A 20,828-nucleotide genomic window follows, 5' to 3' on the forward strand; every position below is an offset into this window, starting at 1 on the left:
TTTTCTTCATAGAACCATTTGAATTATTTATAGCAGCATTCCTGGGCCATGCAAAATTATTTATACATTATCAGCTCAAGTAGTGGGAGGGTTGTACTTCATTTTCAGTGTATCATTGCCTGAAATAGCTTTAGCAAATGATTTTGTAGGCCTTACATACCCCTTAGGCCAGGTGTTTATCAACCCTGTTTTAGAGGAAGTAATCTGGTATTTTTTTACAATTTGTAAAAGAAGGGGTGAAAACTGAGTATAGTCAGCAGTAGACATTAGATTTTGGGAGAACAAATTTTAAGAATTAGATTTTGACGATACAAATTCTGATGACAAAGAAAAAAGCAGATTTATCAAAGTTGTTATAAGACATATTGCCTGAGCATTTTCAATGGATATATGCAGAGAAAAGAAGCAAAGGCAAGCGGTGAAAGAGAAAGGTTCCAAAAGCTAGAAGTGGCTTTATTCAAAATAGCTTAATCTAACAATCATTCTAAATTAGCCTAATTACCTTTTAAAAATTTTTATGGGTTGCTTTTTAAAATATAATTTTCTCCAAGTTTCTCTCCTTTTTCCCTCTCAGAGAGCCATCCCACATAACAAATTTTTGGGGACAAAAAGGAAGAAAAGAGTTAGCATAACTCATCATACTTGAAAAAAAAGTCTGAAAAATAGGCATAATGTACAATACTTTGAACATTCTATTTCTGGAAAAGGGATGGGAAGGAAAATATTCTTTTTAAACTTTTTGATATTTACTTTTGATTTTTTAATTCTTATAGTGGGGGTGGTGGTTCTTTTTGGTTACAATGTTGTATTCTTTATGTTGTTTTCCTGGCTCTGAACACTTATCAATTCATGTAGATCTCTATGCTTCTGGATATATTATATTAATCATTTCTTACATCACAATAAATTTGCATTGATTATCTTAGTTTCTTTTCTTGGTAAGGTTACTAAATTAGATGACTACTATAAACAGCTAATGGACTTTGTTTTCAAAACAGTTTTGTAATGCTTTTAATTTTTTTTTGCATCTCTGACTTTTCAGTATTTCTGAAAACACGGACAGGATAGTTAAAAGAATAATATCTAAGAAGATCCCATCGGGCTAAAATGCTGGGCCGAATCTGAAAAGGAAAAAAAAAAAAGTCTTCTGTTCATGTTAGCTTGTCCTGTTGTTGCATGTGGCTATAATGTGTTACTGGGTACTACATTACTAATAGCTGTATTAATTAATTAATTGACCAGAAAGAACACTTCAAGTGGGAACACTGTTAGTGCAAAACAAAAAGTTTGTTATTATATTGGAATAAAAATGTAATGCAATTGAATGGCATGAATGTGACCATAGTAAATCTAAAATAGGATAAAATATTAGAATATCTGAATCTATAGTATGGGATATTATAACACATTCAATTGAAATAAAAAGAAAAGGACAAAGTTTCATCACCTCTTTGTAGTTTGCCAACAGCCATACCACGAATTCAATTTTTACAATGATAAAAATGATGAATCTTTTAGCTGTATGGAATAAAGATTATTTTAAAAATCCTTTAGAAGAGCAGCTATTCAGGTGAAATTTCTAATTAATTAAATCTCTGAAAGAAAATGAAAATGAAGTTGAGTAGTGAAGAAACTTTTAATGTAAACATTGTTTAAATTGTTTTAAAAATTAAGTTCAAGGGGCAGCCAGATGGCACAGTGGATAGAGAGTACCGACCCTGGAGTCGGGAGGCCCTGAGTTTAAAAGCAGATGCAGATATTTCCTAGTTGTGTGACCCTGGCCAAGTCACTTATCTCCAATTGCCTTATTCCCCCCCTCAAAAAAAAATTAAAATTAAGTTCAATTGCACATTAGTAAAATTACTGAAGAGTTGGTTACTGCAGACAAGATCTTGGTAGTTCTATGTAATGTTTTGAAGAAATAATTGAAGAAAGTGGAAACACTGATCAATTTTTTTTTAATGTTGATGAAACACTTAGCTTAGTGAATGATGCCTTTTGGAACTTAGATTTTTAAGGGGAAAAAAAAAAAAACAATTTGAATTTAAAGTATTTCTAAACATTTCCTAAACTTTTATCGAGAGGTAATACAGAAGAGAATTTTGAATTAAAATCAATGCTTATTTTTCTCTTTGGAAATCCTTATAACCTCTGTGTAACAACCATAAATTACTTCAGGCTTTTTGTGGTCAGATAAGAAAATATGGCTGATGAAAGCAATTTTTGAAGATTGGTTTTCAATATATTTTAGCACAACTGTTAAAAATATTGGCAGGACAATTTCACATTTAAAACATTGCTGCTGGTTTTTTATTTTTTAATTTTTTTTATATAATGGTTCAGCTTATCCAACTATATTTGGTTTACTATGAGTATGAGCATCCATTTTCACAGGCATGTGGATAAAAGTTCTTTGCATTTATTTCTCTTGAATATTTTACAAGATGTTTTTATAACTATTTTGTTATTTCCCAATATTGGGAAATACATTTTTCTTCTCCTTTGTTATGTTAATAAACAAATAAAAAATATTTAAAATTTTGTGGGATATTTCCATTGGGCTGAGACCAAAACCAATAGTTTACAATATTACTGTTCCATAGTATGAATATGATTAATGTGACTTCACAGGATTTGTTATTTGCACGACTCATTAAGTTAGTAAATTTTTTATACTAACAAATTTGATTAAATTTGATTAATTTGATTAAAAATAATAAAACTGAAAAATTAAAAAGGACAAATCACAAAAAAATTAAAACTATTTTGTTCAGCTATAAACCAAAAGACTGATAATTTAAAAGAAAAAAAATATGAAATATAAAATAGCCTTATTAATGGAAAAATCAAGAAATTAAATGTCATTAATGGATTTCCAGGGTGGCAGTATGGAAATCCCAGATGTATTATATGTGAATTCTTCCTAATATTCATATAAAAGTTAATTTTAATGTTACATAAATTATTTGAGAAAAGAGATTTAAAAAAAAAAACAATTTGCAATAACTTTTTTTTATTTTGTGACTACTAGTCAAAGGAGAGAGAAATCAGAGGAGGAAAAAAACCATGGATAAATATCTAATGAATATTCATGCAAACATATTGGATTAAGATACAAAGTCTTATCTACATATTTTAAAATTTGCCTTTTTTGTTTATCAGATTTATAACGTGTGGGGGAAGAAGAAAGAAATAAGCATTTATCCGATGCTTACTATGTGCTAGGAATTATGCTTTACAAATATTGTCTCATTTGATCCTTACAACAACTTTAATTGCTGTTATCATCCCTATTTTATAGTTCAAGAAGCAGATAGTGAAGTGACTTGCTTTGAAGGTCACACACAATATGTGTCTGAGCTAGATATTAAATCAGTTGAAGACATGTTGTAAAGGATATTAAATACCAAATAAAAGAATTTGTGTCTGTTCCTAGAGGTAATATAGCACCACAGGAGTTCTAATGTATGGAGATTGCATTAGAGAGAAAATACTTGAGGCAAAGAGTGTCATAGTAGAACAGGGAAAAAGTCATCAAGACTTGAATTAGTGTATTGTTTTATACTTGAAGATTCAAACCTGGGTGACTGTGAGAAAAGTAATGGTATTGACAAAAGTAGGTTACTCAAGAAGAGAGAGAGGCATTTGGTAATGTAGGGTTATAGTTCAGGAGTGAGACTAGAGCTTGATATATAGCTCTGAAAATCAAATGTAAAATAGATGTGAGGTGGGGAGGAGGAGTAGAAGGAGAGAGAGTGTGTGTATTTTATTTAGTTAATTAAAGATAGTGTTAAAAAAGGAAGACAAATATTTTGCTCAGATTTTCAATTCTACATCTCCAGCTGCCTATTAGATACCCTAGCAACACCTCAAAATTATACATTTCTGATCAAAGTACCATCACCCTTTCCGGCTCCTAGGTTAGAAACTTTGACTTCATCCTAAGTTCCTCATTTTCCCTCATCCCTCTTAATACAGTTCCTTGTTTGTTTCTACAACATTTTCACATCTGATACCTTCTTTCATAGGCAAGTTTTTCTGCTTAGCTTTTAAAGAACTTGACAATCTATCCTACTGTACCTTTTCATCCTCATTCTCCATTGCTCTGTAGTTTATGATCTAGCCAAACTGGCTTTATTTATGTTCCTGACATATGGAAGTCTATCCTCAATGGTTATGCCTTTGTTTTGGCTGGCTGTTTTTCATGCCTGAAATGCAGTCTTTCCTTACTTTTCTCTCATAGAATTCCTCTCTTGAAGTCATAACTCAACTATCATCTTTTACATGAAGACTTTATTTGATCCTATAACTGCTTAAGTGTCCTCCCTCACTATTTATATTTATTTTGTATTCATTCTTTATAGATTTATTCTGTATATTCTTAGTTTTCATGTATTATCTACTTAATAGAATACAAGTTCCTTGAGAATAGGGATTATTTCAATATTTGTATGCATAGCACCTAGCATGTTGCCTTATTAGACACCTCAAAAGTGTATGGTATGAAATTTGTGGAATAATTTGTGGAATAATTAAGCAAAGATTATTTCAGTTTCATACCATAAACTATTATCAACATATATTTTAGTTATTAGTTAATATTTCAGTTTTAATTTTTAGATTTAGAGAAATAACATTACAAGGACTGATAAGGAAAGATGATAAATTATCAAGGAGCCTATTGATTATTTTGATTTTGTATTTGATTTGCTTAAGATTTGCCTAGAAGATTTATTTCAGTAAAGGCTCTAAAACTAAAAATCAATTGTAGCCTAAATGAATCTATTGTACATTTGTAAAACAATAAGTTACTTTTCATAAATGAAGAGTTGTCACGCCAGTTTTAAAAAGTTACCTCTGCTTTAGATGGTTGTAACTAAGATTTGTGACTTTATTGGTCTGGATACTTTCTTTATTAATACAGATTACTACCCTACTTCACTTTAAGAAACAGATTCACAAAATGCTGTTACCAAAAATATCAGCTGGTGGCCAGCTTTTTGTTGTGTGTCTCTAAAGTTAGCTAGGCTGGTTCTCATACAAATCTTGTGTCAGGCTCATACTGTATTATTAATTATATATACATCCTTTTGGAGCAAGAGGGAGCATGTGGAAGTTCCCCTTCCCTTTCACCCCTATGGATAATATATTCTAGAACAGTATTCTGGAACTCTCAATTCATTTTTCCCTATTGGAGCCATCAACAAGTCTAATAATGATCTTCTAAATTAGATACTAAAATAGTTTTTGAAGGGCCAATCCTCAGAGTTTCCTGGCTAAGAGCCAAGTTTCACAGCAATATTTTGTCCTAGTCTATGTTTGGTTAACAATGACTTAGTGTTTAGAATCAGGGCATTGAAATCTGTTTCTGAAAAAGAAATATTGCAGGGCAGTTCTGTTTTATTTCTTTGGAATACTTGATGCTTAGGGACTAAATTGGAAGGAAAGACCAACCAAGAAGGATATCCTATTAGGAGGAGGAGGAGGAGGAGGAGGAGGAGGAGGACTGTCTGATTGTTGGTACTGGATTCCAGGGTGAGTGATTAGTAGCATTTGGCTTATGAAGAAAAGTGACTAAAAATAACTCATGATGAGAGTTTTAGTCAGGTCCAATTTCGGGTTCTAGCTGAGCTAGCCGCAAGTTTGACCACTCCTATAAAGCTGGAGCAATCTAAAATATATGATAAATATTTTCTGAAGACGTTAGCAGCATGAATGAGGATAAAGGTATATAACTAGTTTCTTAATGGAAAATTTAGAATTATTTACTTTGTGTTTGGCTCATATGTTTATTTCATTTTTCATTTTTTTTGTGTGTGTGAAAGCAAATTGAGTGCTATAGAAGGAGGGTGAGTGTTCAGCATTTGCTGTTTTAAACTTATAGAGACATTAATTTCAAATAGTTGAAATAATTGAAAGAGCTTTGTCTTGGTCATATCTTTGTTTATAGGGACATACTTCATTAGATTTTGTTTGAATATGTAGCCTAAATAATTTTTTGGATTAAAAATTAGGAAATTGGGATATACACACAGCTTTTCTTTGTCAGACTTGTACATTTAGAAAAGGTTAATTTCTAAAATTCCTTCCAGTGGGGTGCATGATTTTGTATGGAAGTTGACCTACTTTTTTGAGGCAGGCAATATGTGCAAAGAAGGGACTTAAGAATTGTGATTTTAACTCAAGATTTAGTACCTTCCAATATAGTTTACTAATTAGTTTTTTTTTAGGCCTGAATTGTTTTGCTCATTTTCCTTTACAAGTATTGGTTATCTCCCAATTAAAAAAAAATATATGAAGTGCTTTTTCTTCAGTACTTGAATAAATTTTTCTTTAATATTGTATTTTATTTGTTAGAGTACAAAATTTTTCCATGATTTCTCAAGGGATTCACATTCTTTCTAGATCTGACCTATAAGTCACTTTATTTACCTCACTTTCAAATTTCTGAAACATGGGTCTTTTAGTTGTTTGGGCTTTACACACACTTGTTAGTTTATTTTAACAGAGATAAAGATATCTCTTTATGAGATAAAGATTTCATTCTTTAAGTCAGTATTTTAATTTCTTTTTGGAAATGGTGTAACTGTATTAATGCATACCTAATAAAGACAACTTTATAGATAGGGAGATTTTTTTGGTTCATAGACCCCTGGCCTTTTTTATAATCTGGAAGAAACTAAGGAACCCTTTGCAGAATAATGTCTTTAAATGCATGAAATAAAGTACATAAAATTATAGAGGCAGTCTATTATATTGAAGTATAGTTATCAAAAATACTAAAAATCAAATGTATCATTTTTATTAATGCCAGGTAATGAGAAATGTATTTAACATGGCAAGTTAAAATTATATTTTGTTTTAAAAAGATGACATTGTGAAGACTATTGTTGACTACTTTCATAATTGAAGAAAATATTAAATTTTATTCAGAGCTTAGTGAAAATAATGATGTAAATTTTTTTCTTCCATCCATAGATCACTTGGGGATCCTTGGGTTTTAGATTAAAAAATCCCTGATCCTGAAGTGTGTCCTCTGTTAATATTTTACTTGTCTGGTAACCTATGGGAATGAAGAATTCTTTGTCCGTTCTTCCTGTCTTTCTGTCCTTCTCTGTGTTCCTCTCCTCTCCCCCCGTCTCTCTGTCTCTCTCTTAATTTTCTTTCTTTCTTTCTTTCTTTCTTTCTTTCTTTCTTTCTTTCTTTCTTTCTTTCTTTCCTCTAAAAGGGACATTTATTTAGGAGAAGAGTTTTTTTTTTTTTTTTTTTTGACAAAAAAAAAAAAAAAGAAATAAAATGGGCACCAGGATTGATCAAATATGAAATAGAGTTGGGAGAACTTATAGGTGGCAAGGAAAAAAACAAGTTCCCTTGAAGAACTGACACTTAACCAGGAGAAAGGAATTGCTCCCTGAGGTGGGAGAAAGTCATTTACTGGCAGGTTAGACTAATCAGAGTAAGGAGAAAGATGCCATTAAAGGGGGAAGGCACCATGAATAAGAGAGTACCTTATAGTAAGCTTAGTCCTGAAGAGAACTTAACCTCTTTTTTTTTTTCTTAAAGAAATTCTCATAATATTTTCAAGTGAAACTCCATCATGTTATCTTTATTCTTAGTATCTATACAAGTACGAAGCTCTTATTTTGTCAAGTAATATATTTAGCATTGACTAAAATTAGTTATTTTTCCATGGTCATATGCAATTTATGAACTACAAAATCTATCACAAGTACCTTTGATTTAGTACAACTGTGATCCTAATAAAAAGTAATGTTTGTTAGACATTCATATAGATATTTAATTGAAATTTAATTTTCATTCAGATATTTAATTCACATAATACATTTAAATAATCGGGATGCTCTGATCTAGTGATCATTTGGGTACAATTTTGATAGATTTTTTTTTGCATAGCAAATAAATACATAAATAAAATTGAATCATTAAATCATAAATATTTATTAAGACCTTACTAGTACCAGGCTTTGTGCCAAGCTTTGGAAATACAAAGAAAAATGATTCCTATTCTCAAAGAACTTAACATTTTTTTTAATTAATTTTTTTCAATTGATAGAAATAAAATTCTCTTCTTCCTCTCCTTCCTTCTCCCTTGAATAAAGGACAGTCATCTACTTTATCATTTTTAATAGCACAAAAATATTCCATCAATAATCAATCAAAATACATTTATTAAGTCTCTCATAGACAAGATAGACCCTGACCTCTATGAGTTTACAATCTACATTTATACTATTGCCTGTTCTTTATGGACATTCCCTCAGATTTCCATTCTTTGTTAACTCAAAAATAGCTATTATTATTTTTGTTCATCTTTAGAGTTCATTTTCTTTATGATTGATCTTTCTGTTAACCAATCTACTTTCTAATTCTTCCCCCTCCCCTTTCTCTTCTTTTCCTCTTATTTTCCTGTTGGGTGAAACAAACTTTTGTACTGAACTGTGTGTATTTTTTTTTCTTTCTTCCTTTGTCATATTCAGATGACAATAGCATCATCCCTCATAAATCTGTCTTTCCATATTTTTCTAAATCCACCAACTCATCATTTCCTACACTATAACTACATTCCATTTTTATTCTATCTAGCTATTTTTAAATAGTCTAAAACAATATTTATAAATATGGATGACACAGTATGTTTTCCCTATTTTTCTCTTTTGATTAAATCTATTTTAGTAATAACTTTTTTGCTCCTCACATTTTTATTATGTTTGTGTGTATATATTTTTTCTGTACTGCTATTGTTTCTTTTTCCTTTCCTTCTTTCTTCTTCCTTCTTCCTCCTTTCTTCTCCTTTTTCTCCTTCCTCTTTCCTCCTCCCTTCTCTCTCTCTCTACCTCTTCCTCTTCTTCCTCTTTCTCCTTCTCCTTCTTCTCCTTCCTTCTCTTCACCTTCCTTCCTCTGTCTATCATCCCTTTCATCCTCCCTCCTTTTCTCCTTTTCCAAAGAGCTTTGCATTTTTTCTTCTCCTTGGTATATATGCCAGGTCAGTTATTTTTACTCTGAGATTGTTTAAATTTTCTTTTTTTCTTCAGCTTCTTGATTTTAATATTTCTCATCTCATGATTTCATTAGCTTTTATTTGATCCACTCTGATTTTCAAAAAGTTTGTTATTTTTTGCAAGCTTTGAACTTCTTGTTAAGCTGTTTAATCTCCTTTCCAAAATTGTCTTCCAAAGTTGTTTCTTTTAAAAAAAATTTTCTTCAAATTTTTCCTTTTCATTTTTTCTTATTTCATTTACAAAAAACATTTTCAAAACAACCCCTTACCCCCCCAAAAAACCCCTCAAAAAACTCTTGCTTCCAATAGTTCTAGTTGATTTGTACCTAAACTGTTTTCTCTGAGACCTTGATTATAATGTTTTGCAATCATTCTCTTCTCAAGTTTGTCTCATGAGCATCCCTGTTATTATAATAGCTCTTTTTTTTTTTTTTTTTTTTTTGGCTTTTGTTTGCTCGTTCTTCCAATGTACTTTCTAATTTCTACATTTTTGTAGGATAAGGCTTTGTGCTCCTGGAGGGAATGTTTGTAATGGTTGGGATGCTATTTTCTTGGGGTACTGAGGGTGCTGTTATTCCAAGATCGCAGGACAGCTCAGGCTAAGGACTAGCAAATTTTCAAAGTTCTCTTTCCTCCACTTCCCCTTGTGCTCAGATCCCCTGTTTAGTTCATTCTGGATTTATGATCAGAAATTGGGTATTTAATGAAAGAACTTCCATTTGTCACCTGGACAATTTCACATGCCCTTGGCATTCCCTGTCCCCTGGGTGCATAGACCAATCTGTCTCCCTATGCCAACTTTGCTTGAAGAAATGACTTACTGTAATTTTTTTCTTGGATTTTCCAATTAGGATTTGGTTTGTTTATTTTCTAGATCTACTTGGAGGAATTTTGTTAGGGTTTGTGGTAAGCTCATTGTACTTTATTTCTGCCTTCCACTTTAGCCTAATTCTTTTTTTTTTTTTTTTTTTTACATTAAATTTTATTTTTAACAAACTTTTTCTGTCTATTACTGCTTTTTCCATTGTGTAAAAAGAAAGGGGAGGGGGCAGAGAGAGAGAGAATACGTATTCTTTGTTACAAAAAATGCATATCATAAGATTGTGTCCTTGTCTAAGAATGTCTATCTTTGTACCTGTGGCCATCTATCAATAGTATCAGAAGATCAGATAACATTTATAGAAGTCTCCCTAGACTTGGTTAGTTGTATCAGAGTACCTAAACCTTTCAAGAGTTTTTCTTTATGCTGTTGTCTTTATGTACTTTTTTTTTTTTTAATCTCTGCTCATTTTCTTTAGATCAGTTCATACTACACACAGTCCTCTGAAATTCTCTGTTGTTATTTCTTATTAGATCAGTTCATACTACACACAGTCCTCTGAAATTCTCTCTTGTTATTTCTTATTCCACAATTGTATTCTATTACATTACATGTACCACAGTTTGTTTAGCCATTCTCCACCTGTTTCAGAGACAATCTTAAGATTCAAGATTTTTTTTTTTTGCTTCTGCTTTTCTCCCTATTCCTCTTTCAAAATCTAGAAGTTTGTTTTTCTTAGAACTATTTCCTCTTTTGTATTATTTTCTTTCATTAAACTTTCATTAACTTTGTTCCCATCTTTCTATTCCTGCTTATTTTCTTGAGTTCCATGTGTTTATGCATTAAACTCAAGTCCATTTTACTTGAGTAATATTCTCTTAATGTCCATTTACTCCATCCTTTTCTTTATACTTTCTCACTCAATCCAATTATGAATAATCATAGCTTCTTCCAGTCGTTCAAATTCCTTTTTAGTTTTCTCTGGGTTTTTCTATTTATAACTTAAAACTTTTTCCCCATTTGGGTCTTCATATCAAAAAAAAAAAAGTTTGAAAGCTATTTATTCCATTAAAGATTCCCCCCCCCCCCTTTTTTTTTTTCCTTTTCTTTTCTTTTAGGATTATACTCTGCTTCCCTGGGAAAATTAGTTATTCCAGGTTTTATAAGCCTGCTTCTTTTGCTTTTTGGAATACTGTATTTCAGGAGTTCCTGTTTTTTTAGTAAATACTATGAGAGTTCATATGACCTTGATTATAGTTCCCTGGTACTTCAATTGCTTCTTTATGGGTACTTGTATTTTTTTTTCTTTGATATGAAAATTCTGAACTTTTGCTATGACATTCCTGGGATTTTCCTTTTAGGATTTTTTTCCCCTTAATAATATTTTGTTTTTCCAAATACATGCAAAGATAGTTTTCAACATTCACATTTTTAGAACCTCATGTTCCAAATCTTTCTTCCTCATCTCCTTTTCCAACACAGCAAGCAATCCAGTATAGATTAAACATTTGCATTCTTATGCCCAACAGTGCAAACATTACAATATAGGTTAAAGATTTGCATTCTTATAAACATATTTCCATATTCGTCATACTGATTGAAAAAAGCATATCAAAAGAGTAAAAAGCACAAGAAAGGAAAAAAAAACCCAAGCAAACAACAACAAAAAATCTGAAAATACTATTCTTTATCCACATTCAGACTCCCTAGTTCTCTCTCTGGAGGTGGATGGCACTTTCCATTACAAGTCAAGTCTATTGGAGTTTTCTTGAAACACCTCATTTTTGAAGAGTCAAGTCTATCACAGTTGATCAATGCATAATCTTATTCTTATTGTGTGCAATGTTCTCTTGGTTCTGCTCACTTCACTTAGCATCAGTTCATGTTAATCTTTCCAGATTTTCTGAAATTATTTTGCTTATTATTTCTTATAGAGCGATAATATCCTATAACATTTATGTACCATAATTTATTCAGCCATCCCTCAATTGAGGAGTATTCACTAACTTTCTAGTTCCTTGCCTCTACAAAAAGGGTTACAACAGACATTTTTGCACATGTGGTTCCTTTCCTCTATCTTATGATCTTTTTTGGGATGTAGACATTGCTGGATCAAAGGGTATGCAGAGTTTCATAGCCCTGTGAGCATAGTTCCAGATTGCTCTCCAGAGTGCTTGGATCTTTTCACACCACCACCAGCAATGCATTCGGGTACCAATTTTCCCACATCCTCTCCAACATGGATTATTTTCTTTTTCTGTCATCTTAGCCAATCTGAGAGGTGTGAAATGATACCTCACAGTTGTCTTGATTTGCATTTCAACCAATAGTGATTTAGAACTTTTTTCATATGACTAGAAATGATTTTAATTTTGTCTAAAAATTGTCTGTTCATATCTTTTCACCATTTATCAATTGGGAAATGGCTTGTATTCATATAAATTTGAGTCAGTTCTCCATATATTTTAGAAATGAAATCTTTTTTTTTTTTTGGGGGGGGGCTATCTTTCAGGAAGTGTTTTTTATTTTTTTTTTTCTGTTTTTTATTTCTCTTACTATTTTTCATTTAATGCTGCACTGTGTCCAGAGGTTTTTATTAAAACATGTTTTTCAGAGAATTCAGTGAAAGTAGCTTCCCTGACAATTTCCACATCAATTGTTTTTTATCAGATGTCAGATAATTTCAGTTTTCTTTCTTCTCCTTTTTTAAAAATTTAATGATTTAGCTGTAGTGTCTTTTGCTGGACTTAACAAAAATATGAAAGCAATTTCTTTAAGTCTCTTGTGTTCTTGGAATACTTCATACTAGTAGCTTATCTTCAGACAACCAGTTACTAGAAAATATAGTGCATTTCAGAAATTAAAAGCTGCAGTAAAGCTTTATTTTTTCGTCAAATGATGATGTTTCCAACTTTTTTGTCTTTCAACAGAGGCAAAGCATGGAGGACATAAGAATGGAAAGAAAGAAGGACTGTCTGGAAGTTCATTTTTCACATGGTTTATGGTAATTGCATTGCTGGGCGTCTGGACTTCTGTAGCTGTTGTTTGGTTTGATCTTGTTGATTATGAAGAAGTTCTAGGTAAGAGTTAATTTTCCATACTTTAAAAAATTACAAATATGTATATTTCTATTCTGACAGTATAATTTAAATATTTAACGCTATTCTCTGTTTTGGGGATATCCAAGTATAAGCAAAATTTGAATCTCCTAGTTTGTTGACAGATTATTTCATTTATTCAAGAGTAATCAAGCTTTTTAGAAAAGCAAATAGTATTATAGCTTGAAAACATTTATGAATAAATATAATATATATAATATAATGTAAATAAGAGTTTTAAATTTTAATGTCTTTTAGAAAAATGACCCCCAAACACACAAGGTTGACATTTGGTTACCAAAGATTTGCAGATTAGAGAGAAATTTGCAAAAAAAATCTTTAGTTTTTTTTTTTTTTTTAATGGATTCATAGTGAATTATTAATAGAAAAACATGTAAATCAAGCAGTAAAATAAGGGAACATATTTAAAATAATTTGTGTTTTTTAATACGAGTAACAGTTCTCATATTTTTATATGCATGCAGCCAAAGCAAAGGACTTCCGTTATAACTTGTCAGAGGTACTTCAAGGTAGGCTATTCAAGACATATTTTTAAAAAGCTCATATTTTCTGTCTCTGAAATTTTACTATACCTTATTTTACTTTGTCTTTTAAAGAAACTTCCACAGTATAAAAGTTTTGACCAATGTCCCACAAGATATATAGTTTTAATTGTTAGCTTTATAGCTTAAATTAATTATTAATTTTAACTTTTATCTTCAGATCTATAACTTTCACTTTAACTTTTGTCAAAAAAATAGGAGTATAACTTTCATTATAGGAAAATAGGAGAATAACTTTCATTTCTCCCATTTCTTTGTGATATTTTTTTCTTAGGAAAAATGTATTCACTTTCAGAAATGTTAGTGGTAAATTACATTATCGCCTGTCTGAGTAGAAAAAAGCCCTTTTGCATAACATCAGTCTTTTAGACCAAAAAAAAGAGGTACTAGAAACTGAGGGGATTAGAGATATATATCACTCTGATACTGTTGTTAGTTCCTAAAAAGTTACAATATTCTTTTTAAAGATATTTTGGTAAATGACATAATTGATCTCTGGGCTGTTTTGGGGGAACTGAATGTTTATAACTTCTGTCAGTAATGATAAGTTATACATCATCCTGCTGGAAAGTTAAGCTTCAAAGTTTTTTGTTTTTGTTTTTTCAAATCAGAATGCTTGCTTTCCTTGACAAGCAAAGATATAGTCTATGCTTGTATTCACTATTTCTCTTGGATGAATCCTAATCTTTTTATTTTTATTTCATTTTTAAATACTTATAACTTTTATTGCTTAATTAGATTTTTAAATAGGATAAAGTGGTTCATTCATAGCATCAGGATATTTTTAACATTAGGCATCTTATTTTAGGTCTTGCTTACTAAGAAAACTTTATTGTAGCTTTTTTTTGGGGGGGAAAGGGTTAAGTGATTCTGCTATAAATGCTAGTTTTTGAATAGAAAAATAACTATTTCTTTGCTTTAGTTACAAATTATTTAAGATTTGATCTTCCTTTTTATTTTCTACCTGGATCAGATTTGATTATAACATTGAAGATTGAATAAATAAACAAATATTTTTAGATTTCGAAACATGAAGCTTGCTTAACTATTTTTTAAAATTTAAAATTTTGAAGTAATTGGGGTTAAGTGACTTGCCTAGAGTCACATAGCTAGTAAGTGTTAAATGTCTGAGGATCGATTTCGAATCCTACTGACTTCAGAGCTAGTGCTTATTACACTGTTATCTAGCTTCCTTAACTATTAATAATATATGTTTAATATTGTACAGTTGGATGAGATGCTTAAAGTTTTTAGCATTACTGCAAAAAAAATTTTGTATAATTTAAACCATCCATTTCATAACCTCAAATTTTAAAATAAATTATTATAGAATGAAGTAAATTTATTTAATCATTTATGATTTTCATTTTTTGTTAATTGGATAAATGAAAAATCAGAATTTCAAAGTATATTCTATGTGATTTTTAGATCTATTAAGAAAAGATAATTGTCACTTGTAAAGAGAAAAATAGTTGGCTTAGAAGTACAGTGGACTAATTGCAACAGTATGTCTACTATGAAGATTTCAATAAATGGAAATGTCCAACTATCTTCTTCTCTTTCATTCCCACCCTTCCTCTTCTCCCACTGTTTTTTAAATTTAATTATAGGAAAGCTGGGAATCTATGATGCTGATGGTGACGGTGATTTTGATGTTGATGATGCCAAAGTTTTACTAGGCAAGTATACCTTAATTTTGGAATGACAGGAATATGCCAAAAATGATATTATGCATGGAACCTTGATTGTGAAACCATTTAAAATTTTGTCCTTAGATTGGGCATAGCATTATAAATTTTTAAGAAGACAGATATTGTTTGAAGTGTTTTTTGTATGCAAACCTTGGTAAATAAAGAGCAAATTTTGTAAGTACTATCTTCATCTTGAAAATACTTTTTATTTGAACATTAGAAATTTTAAAGATAATATTATGTGAAGTATTCATTGTATACAAACCTTGGTAAATTGAGAATACATTTTTTATGTCCTGTCTTCATCTTGAAAATACTTTTTATTTGAACATTTAATAAATCTTGAACAAAAACAGTGCTACTTGGCTTTCAAATTAACTATATAATTTTTTTATTGGCTTTGAAAATATCTTTTACATAAGCTTAAATTTTAAATTAAAGTTTAAAATCTTTGTAAGTCTACCATAAAATAATATAGTAATAATAAAAAAGTTACAACGTGTAGTCTGTTGTAGATCTTGAAAGTAAACACTTTAAATATACTATATTTGAACCCATTGAGAGCTTCAGATGACTAAATCCTTATGTTATTCTCCCCACTTTATTATTGTGAAAGTGATAGTGCTTTGGTGCTTTGGTAGAGGGAAGAGCCCACTGATTATTCTTGATTGCTAGCAAATCTTGTTGATTTTTCTCTGAAAATCATGTCAAATTTCTTAATGTGATTTTTGTCTATATTTATATATTTCCATATATATATATATATAATATATCTTTCTGCTCATGAAGAACCCTTATATACTTTAGTTATTTTAGTTTGAAATATTTTCACTCATATAATACTTTAATGCCTCATCATATAATGGGTGTGACCACTGACCCTTGAAACTTATACAGATGTAGCATAATCTCTGAAAGTCTTATTAAGCAGGAAAGGATGGATTGTCACAGCAATGTGTTTTGTGTGTGTGTGTGTGTGTGTGTGTGTGTGTGTGTGTTTGTGTGTTTCATTATCCTATAATTTAAAGAAAGTTTTAAATGCCCACACTAAATGTGTGGCATTTATAATTATACTATCTACTTAGTAATAAGAATGTTTTTCTTTAAGCAGTTCTTCATTTTAGTATGATGAAAAGTTAGTTTACTACTTTAAAACTGTTTTCCAAATTTTAATATACACTAATTCATTATTTTTAGAAAGAAGTTATTAAAATGTATCTACAAATTATGTACAGCTTATGTACAAATTAAATACAACTTCTTTGTTGAATAATATTAGAAATTGTCATGTAAGTTATTAAAAAGATTTTATTTTAGCATTGTCCACATGTGTGGCAGGATTACATTTGGATTTCAAGCATCAAATTTCATATTTGGAAATTGACTAGATCTTAAAATAAAGCATTAAAAGAAAATATGTGGCCTAGCTAGCAAAAACAAGGTACTGCTTGAATTTTATGTAAGCATTTTCATATTTAGAAATGTGACAACTGAATTGAGTGATTAAATCTCTGAGTTTCTTTGAGAACATGACTATCACATTGCTTCACATGATTCCTTCATCACATTGCTCAGGAATATGATGTGGCATTCTCAGGACTTCATACAATTAGTTTTGACCTGATTTAAGTTGAGGAAACTAAAGTTTAACCCCTGTTGTCAGACTCAACTTTTATCATTTCTTTTTCATTAATTTTAATCTTCCACTGTTTGAAAATAGTAACATACATTTTAGCTTGAGTCTGGAGATAATAAAATGTTGTTTGTTCACTTCTGATCTTATTTTACCTCAGTAAAAATATCAGAAAAGAAGTAATATTAAGCATATTCATTTAAATCTTTAATGAGTCATGGCATAGAAAATCAAAAGTGAGTGGGTCATTAATCAGATCAATTGCAGAAGGTAAAATCTGACATTTATTTTCTGTTATAACTTTTATATTATTGTGAATATTAGATGTGTATGATTGTTTTTAAGTGAATAATTTTTAGGCTGTTACAGGGTCTTAATTTAGCTTGCATCAACCTTATCAATTTTGTAGAAAAGAAGTAGATGCTAACTTAAACATTTTTAATACTTAATCAAAAAAACAATGACTCATATACAGAGATGTACAGAATTAAGTAATTTCTGTGGAATTCACAATTAATAGATACCAACCATGGAATTTATATGGTACCTTTATAGTCAGAAAAATGCTTGCATACACTGTCATTTTAACTTCACAACAACCCTGTGACAAGAAATGTAAGCATTATTATTCCTTTGTTAAATATGAGAAAATTTAGTATTATAGAAGTTAAGTGACTTAGCCAATATTACATAGCTAAATGAATGGTGTCAGGTGTTAAGCACTGTGCTTTAGACTTCTGATTCTTGTTCCCTTTTTACTCTGCCATCCCATCTTGCAAATTTTTTAAACTTTATCATTCACTTACATAAAGAGCCTAGCAAGGCAACCTATCCTTGTTGATATGAATTCCTTTAAAATGTTTTATTTTGGTCTAGTTTGTTAACAACTAAAATCAATCGAAATGAAAAAAATTCTCTACCAAAACATGTTCTCCCCCTCCCCCCCCATCCCTCCCACCCTGCACCTCCGGGCAGCCAGGTTAGGTGGTGCAGTGGATAGAGCACCAGCCCTGAAGTCAGGAGGATCTGAGTTCAAATTTGGGCTCATACACTTAACACTTCCTAGCTGTGTGACCCTGGGCAAGTCACTTAACCTCAATTGCCTCAGCAAAACAAGCAAACAAACCAAACACATGTTACTCTGGTGACATGATAAATTCCTAAGTAAATGAATAGGAAGATGTCTCCCACAAGAAAAACCAAACATAACATGAATAACAAGCCTGTTTCCCTGTCAGCAATGTACAGCAATTTGACTAGTTGGTACTATGAGTTTAAAATATAAAGGAAAAGGAGATAAGCTACCATACTTGTGATCATTAGTTGTAAAGTTCTACCTCATAGTTTTGGCATTCACTGCAAATGAGATCATAAGCCTCCAAAAGTAAAACCAGGGAGTGTATTTATTGGGGACAACTACTGAAGTTTGTAGAATTCTGATCCCTATTCTTTTCTGATGCTTCTTTATTGAGTAGTTTCTTCCCTTTGTGGATAGGAGATAAGAAACCACTCATTATGAAAAAGGTTCCCTCTTTTTCTTAAATCACACATTTCTTAGGTCTCTGAATGAATAAGGAAGAAACTTTTTAGTTATATGATAGTATTTAACTGGCAGCTTTCTTATTATATCTTTTAGCAATAGAGTTTGTCCTATTAATGTTAAGAGACAATAAAACCCACTTTTGTTTTCAAGATTTTATAGTTCTTTGTGATTTTGATAGTTTAATTTTTTTTCCATAATAATATTTATCAAGAAAAAGAAAAAAAACGTTTTTTTATTTTTTGGTTTTGTTTTTGTTAGGGTTAGAAATAGGGCATTGTCCCTGATGATCTATTAAACATAGAAGAAGGGAAATTAGTTTCAAAATTCTTTATAACAAGATTCCAGGAGAACCTGAATCCAAATGTGGCTAAACTGTGTGACTGGATTTTAACTCAGGGCCAGTACTCTATCCACTGTGCTATCTAGCTGTCCTAGAGAATAGAGTATTTTAAAAGGGAGTAATGCATGACTTAAAACTGATAGATACTTTGGGATGGGATTATGGGGCATTTTAAATTCCAAGCTAAGAATTTTGGCTTTGATTCAATAGACTGTGGAAGAACTACTTAAGATTTTTAGATACCTGAGTTGACATGATCAAATCAATATATTAATTAGGAAGACTGTTATTGTATAATTAAAATAATGAAGAGATTGGGAACTCAATTAAAAAAAGTTGAGTCAGTTATGAAAGCCCAGGAAAAAAAGAAATAGGGATCTAGAATTAAAGGGTCAGATAGGAAATGGGGTGAATTCTGCTGTAAATGTATAATCATTAGAACTTTTTGACTTTTTGATTCAACTGAGATTTCTAGCTTAAATGTCAAAGAAAATGATCATCATGCCATCATTGAGGCTGGCATGAAACTATGCTGAAACTATGAAAGGGCTGAAACTATGAAAAGGTGCACTTGAATCAAAAAACCGAGTACTTAAGGCTAATTACCTATTGGACAATGACTCTATTAGCATATCTTTGGAAAAATGGCCCTTCTCACTGTTTGGTGCTGGCTCAATGTTTGGGGTTAAGATAATAGTAGGCAAGGATTAGAGAGAGTAAAGTGACAGAGGGCAGAGATTCACTTGGCGGCAGGACAAGAAGGAGAAAGGTGGAGATTCTGGACTCCAAAATCAAGAAGACATCTTTGGCAAAACTCCTGGCAGTTTACCTGCTTCTTTAACAGTTTGCACTTAACATTGATGGAAATAGGGAAGTCAGGAAGATAAGCAGACTTTAGGGTAAAGTTATATGTTCAGTTTGAGAGATCACTTTTAAGTGTCAACAAGATTTGTAGGAAGTGCATTATACCAGATTTGGCATCCAGGGTAAACATGGGTTACAAAGTATTTTTCTGATAGACATATATGGAGTAAATTATATATGATCTTCATCATGTCACTTAGCATTTGACCAACACCATGTACCTGTATTTCTTTTATATTAATTTTAGATCTTAATAATAAATGGAGAGATTTTGTACAATAAAGCCTGTAGTGCTTCAGTTTGAATTAATGAGATGGAAAAAATCCTGAGATTTTTGCTACATCTTGTCAACATTTATAAGATTAATGATTATTCTTTGGTAGTACAATTCATTTCTTCAGACATGCCATCTTGACTCAAATCTGTATTTAGTAATGTGCATTGATAAATATTTTTGTTAACTTCCCACACTATTTAAGACCTGGACTGATTGTATTCTCATCACTGGGACATGTTTTACATCTAAGATTTAGAAATTGCCAGCAAATTGCATGCTATAAGATGCTTTCATGACATGAAGGGTAAATTTTTTGTTTAGTAGCGACTCTTTAAAATTAAGAATAGTCCATCAAAGCCTGAAACTTATTTTCTTATGATTGGTTGAGGTGAATACTTTATTAATAGACTAAGTTTTAATTTGTTGTCATTAGTGTATTTTAATTTTTTATTTTGATGTGTCAAGGCGATAGTAATTGGTGAAAAGTACAGTGAAGAAGTTTAGAAAATTAATTGATTATAATTTCAGTTCTGCCTTGGATTTTATGACCTTGGGATGATCTTTTTAGAACTTTTTTTATTATTAATGATGCTATTGATCATAATAGGAGAATGAGATAGCCTAAGGGGGGAAATTTGAGGAAATTAATTTTATAGTTATCAATGAATTCTCATGGTCAGGCCAAAAATACTTGTGTACCCACCTCTTGATTATTTAATTTCAGGCACTGAACTTTGTGGATTATCTCTGTTATTTTTAATGACATTTTTTTTTTGGCTGACAAACTAAGAACAAACTAACCATTTGTTGAAGCAATATATCATTAGAAAGACTACTTTCTTGCAAAAAAAATATATTAGGGAAGTAAGTTAATGCATTCAGAATCTAGCAGGAATGGCTTTCTAGTTAGTTATTTGCAGTTTAATGTTGTTTATACCACTGACCTCTTTACTGCATGAAAATTAAGAGTTTTCTGCCCC

At 30.9% G+C, this 20,828-nt stretch overlaps 1 protein-coding gene across 3 annotated transcripts in view; it reads left to right on the plus strand.

The window, feature by feature from the left end:
- Positions 1–5,539: 5,539 nt before the first annotated feature.
- Positions 5,540–20,828, plus strand: part of LOC116420573 (aspartyl/asparaginyl beta-hydroxylase-like) — a 37,152-nt gene continuing 21,863 nt past the window's right edge. Inside the window, exons 1-4 of one of the 3 annotated variants that reach the window (XM_031946361.1) lie at positions 5,548–5,727; positions 12,770–12,919; positions 13,423–13,467; positions 15,111–15,179. In XM_031946361.1, the coding sequence (XP_031802221.1) occupies positions 5,712–5,727; positions 12,770–12,919; positions 13,423–13,467; positions 15,111–15,179 (280 nt within the window). In that variant the 5' untranslated portion in view covers positions 5,548–5,711. Of the gene's footprint in view, positions 5,728–12,769; positions 12,920–13,422; positions 13,468–15,110; positions 15,180–20,828 lie in introns of all 3 variants that reach the window. The other 2 variants (XM_031946363.1, XM_031946362.1) reach the window with 2 other exon arrangements.

Source organism: Sarcophilus harrisii, chromosome 1, assembly GCF_902635505.1.
Source record: "Sarcophilus harrisii chromosome 1, mSarHar1.11, whole genome shotgun sequence".
Classification (NCBI taxonomy): Eukaryota; Metazoa; Chordata; class Mammalia; order Dasyuromorphia; family Dasyuridae; genus Sarcophilus; species Sarcophilus harrisii.